At 39.3% G+C, this 17,326-nt stretch overlaps 1 protein-coding gene across 1 annotated transcript in view; it reads left to right on the plus strand.

The window, feature by feature from the left end:
• The window catches only part of ttn.1 (titin, tandem duplicate 1), a 137,304-nt gene that overhangs the window by 110,696 nt on the left and 9,282 nt on the right, over positions 1-17,326 (plus strand). Inside the window, 31 exon segments of the mRNA XM_053496981.1 lie at positions 40-336; positions 423-1,010; positions 1,095-1,397; positions 1,493-1,789; positions 1,888-2,175; positions 2,284-2,583; positions 2,762-3,064; positions 3,159-3,464; positions 3,584-5,350; positions 5,450-5,743; positions 5,836-6,120; positions 6,204-6,503; positions 6,588-8,654; positions 8,762-9,064; positions 9,149-9,454; positions 9,534-9,824; positions 9,940-10,236; positions 10,322-10,627; positions 10,711-11,013; positions 11,114-11,395; positions 11,828-12,421; positions 12,578-12,865; positions 12,949-13,248; positions 13,348-13,650; positions 13,733-14,035; positions 14,127-14,711; positions 14,801-15,103; positions 15,200-15,499; positions 15,589-16,158; positions 16,263-16,568; positions 16,657-17,250. Coding sequence (XP_053352956.1) covers positions 40-336; positions 423-1,010; positions 1,095-1,397; positions 1,493-1,789; positions 1,888-2,175; positions 2,284-2,583; positions 2,762-3,064; positions 3,159-3,464; positions 3,584-5,350; positions 5,450-5,743; positions 5,836-6,120; positions 6,204-6,503; positions 6,588-8,654; positions 8,762-9,064; positions 9,149-9,454; positions 9,534-9,824; positions 9,940-10,236; positions 10,322-10,627; positions 10,711-11,013; positions 11,114-11,395; positions 11,828-12,421; positions 12,578-12,865; positions 12,949-13,248; positions 13,348-13,650; positions 13,733-14,035; positions 14,127-14,711; positions 14,801-15,103; positions 15,200-15,499; positions 15,589-16,158; positions 16,263-16,568; positions 16,657-17,250 — 13,929 coding nt within the window.

The raw sequence follows: 17,326 nt of genomic DNA on the forward strand, positions 1-17,326 counted from the left end.
ATATTCTTACACTAATTAATTACATTATGTTTCCAACAGAAATACCAAGCCCACCTGCCAGACTTGGAGTAGCTAAAGTTACAAAAGACAGTGTAACAATAGTATGGTCAAGGCCAGACTTCGATGGAGGAAGCAAAATTACAAGCTACCTTATCGATGCTCTGGAGAAGGGACAGCAAAAGTGGGTGAAGTGTGCCACTGTAAAAACCAATACCCACACAATCAAAGGTTTGCGAGAAAATGCAGAGTATTTCTTCAGAGTTCGTGCAGAAAATCATGCAGGACTCAGTGATCCAAAGGAAATGATGATTCCTGTGATTGTAAAAGATCAACTTAGTGAGTGTCATTTCATTTATGTTTGATTTTCTACTTCTGTTAAATGAAAATGTCCAAATGTGAGTAAATCTGCCTTTCCATTGCAGATGCCCCTGAATTTGATATGAAGAACTTTCCACACAACACTGTTTATGTGAGAGCAGGATCAAATTTGAAGTTTGAGCTTCCTCTGGCTGGCAAACCCTTGCCAAAGGTGGCAATGACAAGAAACAATGTTCCAGTGAGATGTGGAAAGAGATTTAGTTTTGAAGTAACACCTGAGAGTCTTAATATCAGCCTCAAAGAAAGTATTGCAAGTGATGCTGGAAGATATGACATTGTTGCGTCCAATACCAGTGGAACAACCAAGATCTTCATTAATATACTTGTGTTAGATAGACCAGGTCCTCCAGTTGGTCCAGTGATTATCAGTGATGTTGGAGAAACGTCATTGTGCCTAAAATGGTTACCACCTCTGTATAAAGGCGGTAGCCCTGTGACCAACTACGTTGTGCTCAAACGTGAAACAAGCACACCAGCTTGGGTAGAGGTGTCATCTACAGTTGCCAGGAATGCAGTCAAAGTCACCAAATTAACAAAGGGTGAAGAATACCAATTTAGAATTAAAGCAGAAAATCGCTTGGGTATCAGTGATCACCTTGACTCTCAGACTATCATGGTGAAACTTCCATACAGTAAGTACTTGTTTTACAGTATTCTATATCTGTTGCTACAGTAATAACACAAGTGTAACATTTGCTGTTAATGGTCAATTTTAGCAATCCCTGGGCCACCATCAACACCATGGATAAGCTTTGTTTCAAGAGAAAGCCTTACAGTTTGCTGGCATGAACCTGTAGTAGATGGAGGAAACCCAGTATTTGGATACCATGTCCAAATGAAAGAAAGAAGCAGCATTCTGTGGCAAAAAGTAAACAAGACAGCAATCTCCGCTAATCAAATCAGAGTGACAAAAATATGCCCAGGTATGATTTATGAATTCAAGGTTGCTGCAGAGAATGCTGCTGGCATTGGTAAATTCAGCAAGACATCAGAGGAAGTACTTGCCATTGATGCCTGTGGTAAGTTCTTGAGATAATACAGCCAATTTTTTAAAAATGTGTTAAATTAACATAACATTTACTACACATTAATTTTCTGAACACTTTTATTTTAGATCCTCCAGCAAATGTAAGAATCTCTGAGATAACAAAGAACTCAGTTAGCCTTGTCTGGCAGAAGCCTCCATTTGATGGCGGATGTAAGATCACTGGTTACATTGTTGAAAGAAGAGAGGCTCCAAATGGCAGATGGACAAAGGCTAACTTTACCAATGTTATTGAGACAAACTTTACTGTGTCAGGCTTGACACAAAACCAGGCATATGAATTTAGAATCTTTGCCAAAAACGCAGTTGGGTCTATAAGCAATCCATCTCTTATTGCAGGACCAGTAACTTGTGTAGACATTTCTGGTAGGTAACACCTTTTTATTGTCTAATTTTATACCTACTAATTAAGTATTTAAATGTAGTAGCTTTACATTTCTGAATTTCTGAACCTCCCCTTTTAGGTGCCCCAGTAATCGACCTGCCTCCTGAGTACCTAGATGTTGTGCAATTTAAAGCTGGAGCTTCTATTAAGATAAGACTGGGAATTATGGCTAAGCCACTGCCAACTATTGAATGGTTAAAGGATGGAAAAGATTTAGTATCAAGTTCACAGCTATCAATTGAGAACACAACTGACTCATCTGCCATACTTATTAAAGATGCAACTCGTCTTAACACTGGGACATACGAAATAAAGACCAAGAATTTGTTTGGCACAGCCTCTGCCTCCATTAGAATTTTGATTCTAGGTTTGTTAAGACATAAATCATTGATAGCTTGATAATATATTTTTTCCTGAATTTTACATGCCTTCAAATATTTAAAAAAATCTGTCTTTTATATTTCAAAATTACTAGATAAACCAGGCCCTCCAGCTGGAAATATTGAATTCAAATCAGTAACCGCTGAAACCATAACAATTGCTTGGGAGCCAGTAGCAGAAGACGGAGGTTCCAATGTCACTCATTATATTGTGGAAAAACGTGAGACAAGTAGAGCCGTGTGGACTACTGTCTCTGACTGTATGGTTGAACGTATAGTCTCTGCCCAGAAGTTGGTCAGAGGAGGTGAATATGTCTTCCGTGTCAGAGGTGTCAACAAATTTGGAGCTGGAGATTCTCTGGAGTCTGAACCAATTACTGCCAAAAATGCATTTGGTATGAAACTATAATCATTTACCATTTATTTTTTCACGGTGTGAAAAAATAATATAAAATGTATGGTATAAAATATGCTAGTTTTAAATATATGTTATGTATTATTTCTTTATATTTAAAAGAAGTCAACTAAATTATTGTTCTGGTTAAGTTAAATTAAAAAATATATATTTTCCAGTTACTCCTGGACAACCTACCACACCAGAGGCAACAGAAATCACTAAAACATCCATGAAAATTGTATGGGATAAACCAGGTTTAGATGGTGGTAGCATGGTTACAGGCTACTATTTACAGAGACGTGACAAGAAGAATCTGCGCTGGATTAAAATCTACAAGGACGCCATAAGTGACACCTCAGCAAAGGTCCATCACCTGACTGAAGGAAATGAATATCAGTATCGTGTGTGTGCAATCAACAAAGCTGGAGAAGGTCCATTCTCAGACTGTTCTGACTTTTACAAAGCAGCTGACCCTGTTGGTAGGTACATTTGTGTCAGTTGTTCTTGAGTATTATGCTGTATTTATTAATTTCATATGAAAGTCTTAACTCTACTTTGAAATTTTCTCTACAGAAACACCTTCTGCGCCTACAAAGCTCAAAGTTGTTGATTCAACTAAAACTTCAATTACTCTTGGTTGGTCCAGGCCAGAGTATGATGGTGGCAGTGAAGTTACCAGCTACGCTGTGGAAAAAAGAGTTGGTGAAGAGGGACAATGGACAGTAATAAGTAAAAAAGGCGAAGTCAGAACTACTGAGTTTGTTGCTTCAGATCTTATGCCAGATGTTGACTACTACTTCCGTGTATCTGCTATAAACTGTGCTGGTCATGGAGACCCAATAGAGATGGAGGAACCAGTCCAGGCTAAAGATATTCTTGGTATATACATATTTGTTATATGTTACATGTTACATTTTATGTTGGTTTTAAGGCATTTAATGCTCTTCGTTATAAGTCTCATTTGTCATCATATTTGTGTGCATTTTTGTTTTTTGCAGAGGAAGCTGATGTTGACAAAGATGTTGCCATAAGAACTCATTACATTGTCAAAGCTGGCAAAGATGTTGAGATCATGGTTCCTCTAAAAGGCAGACCTGCTCCTAGTGTTTCTTGGAAGAAAGAAGACCAAAACATTGATGATAACCCGAAATATGATATACACAACACAGATACTTCATCTTGCCTTGTACTTCCACATGTAACATGCAATGAAAGTGGCAAATACACTATTGAGATATCAAATGGAGTAGGACAACCAAAATCATTGACAATTACTGTAAAAGTACAAGACACTCCTTCTGCCTGTAGAAATCTAGTACTCAAAGATGTCACTCGTGGCAAGGTGATCTTATGCTGGGAGCCTCCTCTTCTTGATGGCGGTGCTGAAATTACTAACTATATAGTTGAGAAAAGAGATTCGTCAAAGCGCACATATGCTGCCGTTACCAACAAATGCATGGAAACAACATATGAAATTGACGAGCTCTCTGAGAAAATATCATACTTTTTCCGTGTATCAGCAGAAAATGAGAATGGTGTTGGTGAGCCGTGTGAGACAGCAGAACCAGCTAGTGCCACTGAGAAACCTGGTCCTGTCAAAGATATTGCTATGAAAGATTCTTCGAAAACATCAGTGACATTACAGTGGAACAAACCAGATTATGACGGTGGTAGCATTATTACTGACTACATAATAGAAAAGAAACTTCAAGGTCAAGAAGAATGGGCTCCTGCTGGAACAAACAAGCACTGTGAGCATGAGGTCACAAAACTTAAGGAACTCACAGACATGTTCTTCAGAGTCTGTTCAAAGAACGAGAAGGGCAACAGTGACTTTACAGAGATCGGTCCAATTAAAGTAAAAGATTATATTATTCCACCAGAGGCAAACCTTGAAGAGTATCCTGATGGACAGGTCAAGGTTCGCATTGGCCACAACGTACATATTGAGCTTCCATACAGAGGGAAGCCAAGGCCATTAATTACTTGGCTAAAGGACAATTTGCCACTGAAAGAGGGTGACAAGATTCGCTTCAAAAAGACAGAAAACAAAGCAACACTTATGATAAAAAATGTTGAAAAAGAGAACGGTGGTAAATATACACTTACACTGGACAACACCTTCTGCAGAAAATCATTCCATATACATGTCATTACCCTTGGAACACCATCCAGACCCATTGGACCAATCCGTTTGGATGAAGTCAGAGCAGAAAGTATAATGATATCTTGGGATGAACCAAATGATGATGGCGGTGGAGAAATCACCTGCTATACTGTTGAAAAACGTGACACATCTCAGACAGATTGGAAAATGGCATGTTCAAGTGTTATCGGAACTACGTTAAATGTCACAAATTTAATTAAAGGAACTCAGTATCAATTCAGAGTATGTGCAGTGAACAGGTATGGTGTGAGTGAACCTCTGTTTTCACAAAATGTCATTGCTAAACATGAGTTTAGACCTCCAGGTGCACCAGGGATGCCATTTGTCTATAATGTCACTAATGATGGAATGACTATTCAGTGGGAAGCACCTATCTTTGATGGTGGCTGCCCAATACTTGGTTACCATGTTGAAAAGAAAGAGACAAACAGTATTATGTGGCAAAAGGTCAACCCAATCTTGGTGACCGCAAAGGAATACAGAATTATTGGCCTTATCGAAGGTCTGCAATACCAGTTCAGGGTCTATGCTCAAAATGATGCTGGACACAGTCGTATGAGTGATGAGAGTAAACCAACAATGGCTGTTTCTCCTGTTGGTAAGTTAATTTACTAAATTTATTTTTAAATCTAAAAAATAAGTGTAAAAATCATCGATTTTCCTGAAATCAAATGAAACTATATAATATGTCTCATAGATCCTCCTGGAACTCCTGACTATGTTGATGTAACAAGTGAATCTGTGAAACTGAAATGGGATGCACCCAAAAGAGATGGTGGAAGCAAAATTGTCGCCTATAACATTGAGAAACGCCAGGACCAGGGCCGCTGGTTAAAGACGAACTTCACAGATGTAACTGAAACAGAGTTTATAGTAACTGGTCTAGCTTGTGGTGAACGATACGAATTTAGAGTTATAGCACGGAATGCCATTGGCACCATCAGTCCACCTTCTCAATCTTCTGGCTATGTTCTCACAAGAGATGAAAGCTGTAAGTTCATATAATGCATAAAATATATTTTTTTTACCTTTAACAGCTCTTGCATTACAATTACGGCTTGTTATTTTTTCTCCACTTTACAGCTGCTCCAAATATTGAATTTGGACAGGAGTACTTTGAAGGGGTTGCCATCAAAGCAGGGGAAAACATCAAGCTTAAAGTCACAATTACTGGCAGACCAACACCCAAGGTCACATGGTTTAGAAATGATATTGAACTAACTAAAAAGATGGTAGATATCACAACAACTACCGGTATGAGCACCCTCTTTATAAGAGATGCTGACCGCTCTCACCGTGGGGTCTATACTATAGAAGCCAAGAACCACAGTGGAACCAAGAAAGAGCAAATTAAAGTTGAAGTTTTTGGTATGTATTTTACTTGTAAAAGCACAGTTTTCACAGTCGTATGAGTTTATTATTATTACATCTAATTATTGTGGTACTTTTAGATACACCTGGAGAGCCTGTTGGACCAATTGTCTTTACAAACATCTCCGAGGGCAAAGTCACCTTTTCATGGAATCCACCAGAAAATGATGGGTGCTCTGAGGTCACTCATTACGTCATTGAAAAACGAGATACCTCCAAAATTTCCTGGACATTAGTTACAGATCATTGTGAGGAGTGTACTTACAATGCTGCCAGATTAATCAAGACTAATGAGTACCAGTTCCGTGTGTCTGCTGTAAACAAGTTTGGGGCCAGCAGACCACTGGAGTCTGTTCCTGTCATCGCCCAAATGCAATATAGTAAGTTTATCCGCATAATTTGTCATACATCATACTGCCAGTTGTTAAATACTAATAATATTGTATTGTTTTTCTCTTGTGCAGCTATTCCAGACTCTCCTGGTACTCCAGATGCCACTATGGTCGATGGAGAAAGCATTACAATCAGCTGGACTGCACCAACAAATGATGGAGGAAATGCAATTAAATATTACATCATTGAAAGACGCGAGAAGAAGACTGGGCGCTGGGTGAAGATTTTGACTAGGAAACCAATTACTGAGGCTGCCCACAGAGTAACTCATCTTACTGAGAATGTGGAATATGAATTCCGTGTTTATGCTGTTAATGATGCTGGAGTTGGAACACCAAGTAATATTTCAATGCCTATTAAATGTGCAGAGCCAACTGAAGTACCAGATGGTCCTTCAATCATAAATGTTACTGATACCACTAATTCATCAGTCAGTCTGGAATGGACAAGACCTGGTTATGATGGTGGCATGGAGGTCCAGGGATACATCATCGAGGTGTGCAAGGCAGTTGAAACAGAATGGCGTAGAGTCAATGAAGATCTTTGCACTGTCACAAAGTACACTGCCACTGGTTTGGAAACAGGTGCAGAGTACAAATTCCGAATTAAAGCAGTCAATGCAGTTGGAAAGGGTGAACCTAAAGAGATTGCTGAGCCAGTGCAAGCAGTAGATAGACTGTCTGCCCCAGAGATTTATATTGATGCAAGTTTCCAACAAACCCACATTGTGAAAAGTGGTGCCAGTGTATGCCTCCGGGTAGCTTTCAAAGGAAAACCAGCACCTACAGCCTCATGGATAAAAGTGGAAGGTGAACTTGGGGTAATGGCTGATGTAACTACCACAGAGACCCTCACTTACTTGACACTGGGAAACTGCTCAAGAAATGACAGTGGAAAATACACTCTCACTCTTGAGAACAGTAGTGGTAGCAAATCCATCACTTTTACAGTTAAAGTGCTGGACACACCTGGAGCACCAGGTGCTCTCATGTTTAAAGATGTAACAAGAGGTGCCCTTACACTTATGTGGGAGCCCCCAGCCAATGATGGTGGTGCACGTGTTCATCACTATGTTCTGGAGAAACGTGAGGCTAGTCGGCGAACATGGACAGAAGCAGCACCTAAGTGCACACAAACAAATTTGAGAATTTCTGAACTGCTGGAAGGAGTACCCTACTTCTTTAGGATAATGGCAGAAAATCAGTATGGCCTTGGTGAAGCTTATGAAATGCCTGATCCAATTGTTGCCACTGCTGAACCAGCTCCACCCAAGAGACTGGACATTACTGATACCACTGATACAACAGTTACTCTTGCCTGGCTGAAGCCTGAACATGATGGTGGCAGCCGTATCACAGCTTATTGTGTGGAGGTTAAAGAAAAGGGAATGGATAAATGGGTTGTTGGAGGCTCTACCAAAAACTTAAGTATTGTTGTTGAAGGCTTAACTGAAGGTAAAGAGTATGAATTCCGTGTCAAAGCTAAGAATGATGCAGGACACAGTGTACCTAGAGAGGCTCTGTCTTCTATTGTTGTTAAAGAGCCTCGTATTGAGCCAACTGCAGATCTCAGTGGCATTACCAACCAGCTTATCACCTGCAAGTCTGGTGGTTCATTTGAAATTGATGTTCCAATTAGTGGCAGACCAGCACCAAATGTTATTTGGAAGCTTGAAGAGATGAGACTAAAGGAAACTGACAGGGTCTCAATCAAAACTACCAAAAATAGAACCACTCTAACAGTTAAAGAAAGTATGCGAGGTGATGGAGGAAGGTACTTCCTTACCCTTGAGAATGTGACTGGAGCTAAGACTTTCATCATCACTGTCATTGTCATTGGCAGACCCAGTCCTCCAGAGGGGCCGATTGAGATTTCTTCAATTACAGCTGATTCCTGTAAATTGTCATGGAATGAACCTGAGGATGATGGTGGAACTGAAATAACAAACTATATTGTTGAGAAGCGCGAGTCTGGCTCAACTGCCTGGCAGCTTATCAATTCTAGTGTAAAACGAAGATCATTGCATGTTTCACATCTAACAAAGTATATGCAGTACACATTCCGTGTCTCTGCTGAAAACAGATTTGGTGTAAGCAAACCAACTGAGTCTGAAACCATTGTTGCAGAGCATCCATTTGGTAAGCAATTCAATAAAACTTGGACATAGGACATATGACATATATGTTATTACATTTTATGTTATTCCTGAATAATAATTTTACTATTTTACTATTTTTAACCACAGTTCCACCAGGACCTCCAACTAGACCAGAAGTCATTTCTGTTAGTGCTAACAGCATGAGCATTCGTTGGGAGGAACCATACCATGATGGTGGAAGTAAGGTCAATGGGTACTGGATTGAGAAAAAGGAACGCAACACTATTCTCTGGGTCAGAGAAAACACCATCCCCTGTTTTGATTGCTACTACAAGGTGGACAGCCTCATTGAAGGTCTTGAATACCAGTTTAGAGTGTATGCTATGAATAGTGCTGGTCTCAGCAAAGCAAGTGAGGCTTCAAAGAGAGCTGTGGCTCAAAATCCAGTTGGTAAGTCTAACCAAAATAATCAAAAGCTATTTTTGTTCAGAATTAAATGTTCAAACATTTAATTTAATATATTTACTCTTCAAGATCCCCCAGGCAAACCAGAAGTAACTGATGTGTCAAGATCAACAGTGTCAATTAAATGGTCCGTGCCTCTGAATGATGGTGGAAGCCCAATTGTAGGTTACATTGTTGAGCGTAAGCCATATACCGTCTCAGGAGAGGGTAAATGGCTCAAGTGTAATTACACTAATGTTACGGACACCAACTTTACCATCACGGCACTGGAAGAAGGGGAAGAATATGAGTTCCGTGTGATTGCAAAGAATGCCAATGGAGTATTCAGCATGGCATCAGTTTCAACAGGAGCGGTGACTTGCAAAGCTGAATACAGTAAGACTTCATTTTAATTTGCAACTGTTTTAGTGCGATAACTATAATCAAAAACCTAAAACATTACTTCTTTTTATAGCACCTCCAAAAGCAGAACTGGATAGCAAACTTCTTGTGGACACAGTTACTGTCAGAGCAGGATCAGACCTGGTTCTTGATGCTTCTGTCGGAGGCAAGCCTGATCCAAAAGTCTCGTGGGCCAAGGGAAAGAAGGAGCTAGAAATTTGTGAAAAATATTCTTTACAGTATTCTAGCACCCGTGCTCTGGCAATTATTAAGTTCTGTGACAGAGATGACACTGGAAAGTATGTTCTCACAGTCAAGAATGCCAGTGGAACCAAAACAGCTGAAGTCAATGTAAAGGTGCTTGGTAAGTAAAATTCTGCATATTTAAAAGGAATAATCGTATTTAAAGGTTATTTTAAATGTCTTGTATATATTTTGTGATATGTTATTTAATCTTTGCTGTTTTTGTTTTTTTTAAGATACTCCGGGCCCATGTCAGGAGGTAAAAGTAAGCAATGTAACAGAGGAGAAATGCACAGTGTCCTGGAAAAAGCCACTAGAGGATGGTGGTGATTCCATCACACACTACATTGTGGAAAGAAGGGACACTAACCGACTTAACTGGGTCATCGTGGATGCTGAATGCAAGGCCCTTGTATGTGACATCAAAACACTTTTCAAGAATCATGAATATATTTTCCGTGTCAGAGGTGTAAACAAGTATGGAGCTGGTGTGGCACTTCAGTCTTCACCCATCTTTGCCAGAAACTCATTCAGTGAGTCAAAGGTTTGACCTATCTTGCTTAAAATTTTAAGTTAAAAGAAGGAATAAAGTAGATTTATTCTTCTGTTTACCTGCAGCTGTTCCATCACCCCCCGGAGCACCAGATATTATTGCAGTCGGAAAAGACTTTGCAACAATTGAATGGCTGAAACCTGAAAATGATGGTGGCAGTGAAATCATAAATTACCTAATTGAGAGGAAAGAGAGAAAGAGCATTCGGTGGATTAAGGTTAATAAAGACTCCATACTCAAGGACACAACCTTTAAGGTTACTGGTCTACTAGAGGGCAACATCTATCAGTTCCGTGTTTCAGCTATTAATGCTGCTGGAGATAGTGAACCTAGTGAAATGTCCATGTATGCAGTGTGCAGAATACCAACAGGTACATTAATCACAGTCTGCATTTTAGTACCAAAATGAACATAGTAAATAAATGCGTAATATAACATAAATCTTTGTCTACAGAAAAACCAGATGCTCCTTCCATTCCACGTGTCACAGACACTCACAAGGATAGCATAAGTCTGGCCTGGACAAGACCTGTACAAGATGGAGGTGCCGATGTTATTGGATACATTCTTGAAATGCAAGAAGTAGGCACAGAGGAATGGATCAAGACCCATGAAAAGAATCTTAGAGTGACAGAACATACTGTGACTTGTTTGACAACTGGCAAAAAGTACCGCTTCAGAGTAGCTGCAGTCAATGTCCATGGAGCAGGTGACTTTAGCGACCCATGTACTGAAGTAGAGCCCATTGAAAGAATTGGTAAGAATTAATAGTTAAACATTCTTATTTAGCTAGTAATTTACCTGTGAAAAATGTGAGATTTGTTAGAATTACAAAAACTTGTTTTTGTTTTTATTAGAAATACCTGATCTTGAGCTTCCTGATGAACTAAAGAAAACAATATGCCTGAGAGCCGGAAGCTCACTGCGTCTTCATATAACTGTTACTGGAAGACCGGTTCCAGCTACCACTTGGAGCAAGCCTGATGTGAATCTCCAAAACCGTGGATTTATTGAAGTGACAGATACTGCCACAACTCTTATCATTGACAAGGTGCACCGCTACGATGCTGGAAAATATACCATTGAAGCCTCTAATTCCGCTGGCAAGAAGGAAGCAAGCATTCTTGTAAAGATCTATGGTATGAAAAGTGCAGACTGTGTGTGTGTGTGTGTGTGTGTGTGCGTGCAGACATTTGTATAATTTATTATAAATATATTGTCCTAATTTGTGTTTTTATTTTGGTGTTGGTGGGGCAGAAAACTTTTTATATACATATTTTTATACATTTCAAATTTGTCATAGGTATTTAATTAATTTACCTGACTGTAAAGGTGATCATTTATAACTATTTTAATAAACTCTGTGAATAGGGCGTTATCATTAAGGTAGAATACCTTGTACTGATCTGCATGATCCTCCTCTTAAAGAGAGTAAGACTATAATACATGTGTCAGTTTTCAGTTTCATTTATAACTTGTCTGGATTGATGAATAAATGGATGTACAGCTAGATCAAAACTGATACATAGATATACCCGGCTTATTTTTTTCTATGCTTATTTTCATTTTAGATACGCCTGGTCCACCTGGCCCCATTAAAATAAAGGAACTCACAACAGACTCTGCTCACATTACATGGGATGCCCCTGAGGTTGATGGTGGAGCACCTGTTAACAATTACATTATTGAAAGAAGAGAAACATCAACGAGAGCCTACAAAACAGTCACTTCTAAATGCAGCAAGACATCATATAAAATTACAGGACTGTTAGAGGGAATGCTCTACTACTTCAGAGTGTTACCAGAAAACATCTATGGCATAGGTGAACCTAGTGAGACACCAGATGCTGTGTTAGTCTGTGAAGTGCCACTGCCTCCAGCTAAACTTGACATTGTAGATATCACAAAGTCATCTGTTACTCTTGGATGGGAGAAACCTCAATATGATGGAGGCAGCAGAATCATTGGCTACATTGTTGAAGCTTGCAAGGCTGGTACAGAGAAATGGATGAAGGTTGCTTCTTTAAAATTAACAGACTTCGAATACACTATGGAAAAACTTAATGAAAATGAGCAGTACCTGTTCAGGGTACGTGCTCTCAACAGCAGAGGTGTTGGTGAACCCAAAGAAACTGTTACCCCTGTAACAGTACAAGAACAAAGAGGTATGCACTGTTAATAATTTAAGAATTAAAAAAATAATAATATTGTAAAAAAAAATTTATAATAATAATAATAATTATTATAATAATAATAATAAAAATAAATAAATAAACACATTGGTTTTAAAAGAGTGCAAAGACATTTTTCTCTGTTCTCAGTTCTGCCAAAGGTTGATCTATCAAGCCTTCCACAAAGGATGATCAGTGTTCTGGCAGGGAAACCCCTTGAACTTGATTTGCCAATAATTGGAAGGCCACCACCAGTTTGCTCCTGGTACTTTAATGACAATAAGATGAAGATAAAGGAACGCGTCAAGATTGTGTCGACAGCTAAATTCTCCAAGTTAACGGTTCTTGACACCACAATTGATGATACTGGAGAATACACGCTTGAACTAAAAAATATTACAGGAATTACTACAGAGAACATTAAAGTCATCATTCTTGGTAAGTCAGCTGTATAATAGTGCCTATCAATCTTCCAGCCGTTTGACATGATATTCATTGTTTTATTTATTTATTTTTTTAAGACAAACCTGATCAGCCTAAAGGACCTATTCGTTTCGATGAGGTAGATGCCACCTCAATTACAATAAGCTGGGACCCACCAGAGAGAGATGGAGGTGCTCCTGTAACCAATTATGTTGTTGAACAACGTGATGCTCATCGCCCAGGATGGGTACCCGTTTCTGCATCAGTCAGCAGGCCAACCTTTAAATTCAACAGGTTGACAGAGGGAGACGAATATGTCTTCCGTGTTTCAGCAGTCAATCGCTATGGTGCTGGAGAGTTCTTGCAGTCAGAAGTTGTGGAATGCAGGAGTTCTAAATGTAAGAATATCAGCACAGTTTGTATTAGAAAATAAATGTATATATCTACCCAATACTGTATGCACAATCAAAGTAATACAAATATTTCTCTGGTACCAGCCATTTCAGGACCTCCTGGCCGGCCAGTAGTATTTGATATTTCTCGGGATGGCATGACCGTAGCATGGGAACCACCCGATGAGGATGGCGGTCTGGAGATAACAGGCTACATCATTGAACGCAAGGAGGTCAGAGCTGACAGATGGGTCCGTGCTAACAAGAACCCTGTGACAATGACAAGATATAGATCTACTGGGCTTATTGAGGGCCTGGAATATGAGCACAGAGTCACAGCCATTAATGCTAGAGGTGTTGGCAAACCCAGTCTTCTCTCGAAACCAGCTGTGGCAACTGATCCAGTTGGTGAGTGTATTTTTTTAAAATCTTTATGTGGTGAAATAATTTGTTGTTAAACCAGATTTATAACAATGAACAATCTTTACAGATCCACCTGGGCCACCTCAGAACCCAAGAGTCACAGAAACTACAAAGACATCTGTGTCCTTGGCCTGGCATCCACCTGATGAGGAGGGTGGCTCTAAAGTAACTGGTTATCTAATTGAGATGCAGAAGGTTGGTTCTGTAGCCTGGATTAAGTGCAATACCACACCTACAATGATTTGTGAATACACCCTGACAAAAATGCCTCAAGGTGAGGAGTTTAAATTTAGAGTCATGGCCTGCAATGCTGGTGGACCAGGCGAACCTGCTGAAGTACCAAGAGCAGTCAGTGTGACAGAGATGCTTGGTATGGTATAATTTAGTCTTTATAACCATGAATATTACAGTTTGCTATGGGCTTAATCATAATTAAAAAAAATTAATTTGCTTTTTTTCAGAACCTCCAAGTCATGATCTTGAAGCTAAGTACAAAGATATATTGTTTGTCCGAAATGGAGCAGTTATTAAACTTTCAGTTCCAATCAAAGGTAAGCCAACACCTGTTTGCAAATGGACAAAGGATGGATCTGAGGTTTCCACTGGTGCAATGATTGCCTCCAGTGAAGATATTACTGAGCTTGTTATCAAGGACGCTAAACGGTCTGACTCTGGTGTATATAGTCTTCACCTTGAAAACAAATGTGGCAAAAAGACAGTACAAATCAAAGTCAAGGTTATTGGCCGCCCAGCAGCTCCTGAAGGTCCCCTTGGATTTGAGGATATCCAAGCTCATTCTGTCAGAGTGAGCTGGAAGCCACCAAAAGATGATGGTGGCACAGAAATCCTTGGTTATATTGTTGAGCGACGTGAGGTTACAAAGGCAGCCTGGTATACTGTGGACTCTAGAGTGGTTGACACATCCGTGGTGGTGAAAGGACTGCATGAAAATGTTGAGTACCACTTTAAAGTGACAGCAGAGAATAAGTTTGGCATCAGCAACTCCCTTAAATCTGAACAACCTGTTGTACCAAAGACTCCAATTTGTAAGTACTTTTTAAATTCTCATTATGCAATGCACTTATTAGTTTTAATTAACAAAAAAATTACAAATGTCTTATGTATGGTTAAACAGGCGTGCCAGAAGCTTCAAGTACACCGCCAGAGATCATGGATGTTACTAAGTCCTCTGCTGATTTGGCTTGGATCAAACCTAAAGATGATGGTGGATCAAAGATCATTGGGTACTTTATTGAGTATAAAGAGGTGTCATCAGACAAATGGGTTCGCCATGAAACAAGGGTTACTTCCACCATGTACACACTTAGCGGACTTACTACTGATGCAGAATATCAGTTCCGGGTGATTGCTGTAAATGATATTGGAGAGAGTGAACCTGGACCTGCATCAGATTCTGTCATATGCAAAGATCCATTTGGTATGTTTTTTTTTTTCATTACCATATCTACATGTGAGTTTAACATAATTTAAAAAATCATTTTTTACAACTGTTACTGTTATCTTTCTCCTTCAGACAAACCAAGTCAACCAGGGGAGATAGACACTTCAGCTGTAACAAAAGATTACATAACAATTCGATGGGAAGCTCCTCAATGTGATGGTGGAAAGCCAGTCCTTGGTTATTGGGTTGAGTGTAGAAAATCAGGGGAGAGCACTTGGAAAAAATGTAACAGGGAGCTATTAAAGGAAAAACAGTTTACTCAGGGTGATTTGCAAGAGGCCACTGAGTATGAATTTAGAGTGTTTGCTGAAAATGAAACTGGAATCAGCAGGCCTCGTAGGACTGCCGCAGGAATTAAAACCAAACTTGGCGGTAGGTTTTTTTGTTTGTTTATTTGTTTTTAATTTAACATGGATGATTATTTACTTTTTAACAAACAAAATATGTTTCTTTTGGAACAGTTGCAGATAAACCAGCCCTCAGAAAAGAGATGGATGAAGTTACTGCTAAACTTGGACAGACTGCAACTCTAAAATGTCAAATTATTGGAAGACCTATTCCAGAAATTAAATGGTACAAAGGTGGTAAGGAAATCAAAGAGGGACGCAAATATGCTGCAACCTCTGATGGCCGTAACCATACATTAACCATTTCAACCGACCAGCAAGAGGATGAAGGCTTGTACACATGCAAGGCTGTAAATGAAGCAGGGGAATGTGAGACCAGTGGAACCTTGGTTCTGGAGGCAGCACCTCAATTCCCTGTGCAATTAAAAGACAAAATCTTTGCCGGATGTGGTACTACTGTACGTATTCATGCTGTGTATATAGGCCGCCCAGAACCCAAAATTATGTGGCTACATGGGGCCAAACCTGTGGAGACCTCTGAGAATGTCAGCATTGAGAACACAGAGCATTACACTCATTTAATTTTGAAGAATGTCCAACGTAGGGTGAATGGTGGAAAGTACAGGATCAGGATCAACAATCACTTTGGCTCTGCAGATACTGTAACTCAACTTGAAATCCTAGGTAATGATTTTTAAAAAGAATAATATACTTAATATATTCGCATAATGATTTTATGTAATTTGTGTATTTTAAAAACTGCTAATCATATTTCTTTTTTCTTTCAGACAAACCTGATAAACCAGAAGGGCCTATTATTCTTGAGGCTTTATTAAAGAATTCTGTAATAATTAGTTGGAAAGCTTCAAAAGATGATGGTGGATCAATAATAACAAACTATATTGTGGAAAAGCGTGAAGACAAAGAAAGTGCCGAGTGGAAACTTGTCTCGTCATCCATTACAGGCACCTCATGCCGCATTCCCAATCTTGTGGAAAATGAAGGTTACTTCTTCCGCATTTCAGCACAAAACCGCTATGGTATCAGTGAACCACTGGATACTCCATCTGCTATTCTTATCAAGAGTCAATTAGGTAAGCTAAGGAAATTAAAAATGTAAAGTATATTGAATATGAAGAAACATGTTGGGTAATTGTCTTGTACATCTCAAATGTTTTACAGATAAGCCAGGTGCGCCACTTAAACCTGTTATATCTGGAGTGACCAAGACCTCCTGTGTTGTTTCTTGGAAACCACCTCTTAGTGATGGTGGCTCCAAGATCAAAAACTACACTCTTGAAAAGAAAGACAAAAAGAAAGGTGAATGGGTTGCTATAACCACTGATGAGATTCATCAAACTGTTTATTCAGTAAAAGGGCTTACAGAAGGCCTGGAGTACGTTTTCCGTGTTAAATGTGAAAATATTGGTGGAGAGAGTGAATACAGTGAAGAGTCAGACTCTGTTGTTCCAAAAACTGATGTTGATGTACAAGCTCCTGCCTTTAAAGAGGACCTCAGAAATATGAGTGTGAAATACAAGAGCAATGCAATATTTGTCTGCAAGATAGCTGGACAACCCAAACCTGTGATTAAATGGTTCAAGCGTGGCAAAGAAATTCAGGCAGATGGAACCAAAATAAAGATCCAGGAATTCAAGGGAGGTTATCATCAACTTGTCATTGCTAATGCTGATGAGGAAGATTCCACTGTTTATCAGATTAGAGCAACAAACCAGGGAGGCTCAATTTCTGCAACTGTTTCCCTTGATGTTGAAAGTAAGTTTACAAAAGCAGTTGATTCTAAATTATGTTATCCATTTTTTTTTTTTTTGTGTGTGTGTTAAGAATTTGT

The sequence above is a fragment of the Clarias gariepinus genome, chromosome 5 (assembly GCF_024256425.1).
Source record: "Clarias gariepinus isolate MV-2021 ecotype Netherlands chromosome 5, CGAR_prim_01v2, whole genome shotgun sequence".
Classification (NCBI taxonomy): domain Eukaryota; kingdom Metazoa; phylum Chordata; class Actinopteri; order Siluriformes; family Clariidae; genus Clarias; species Clarias gariepinus.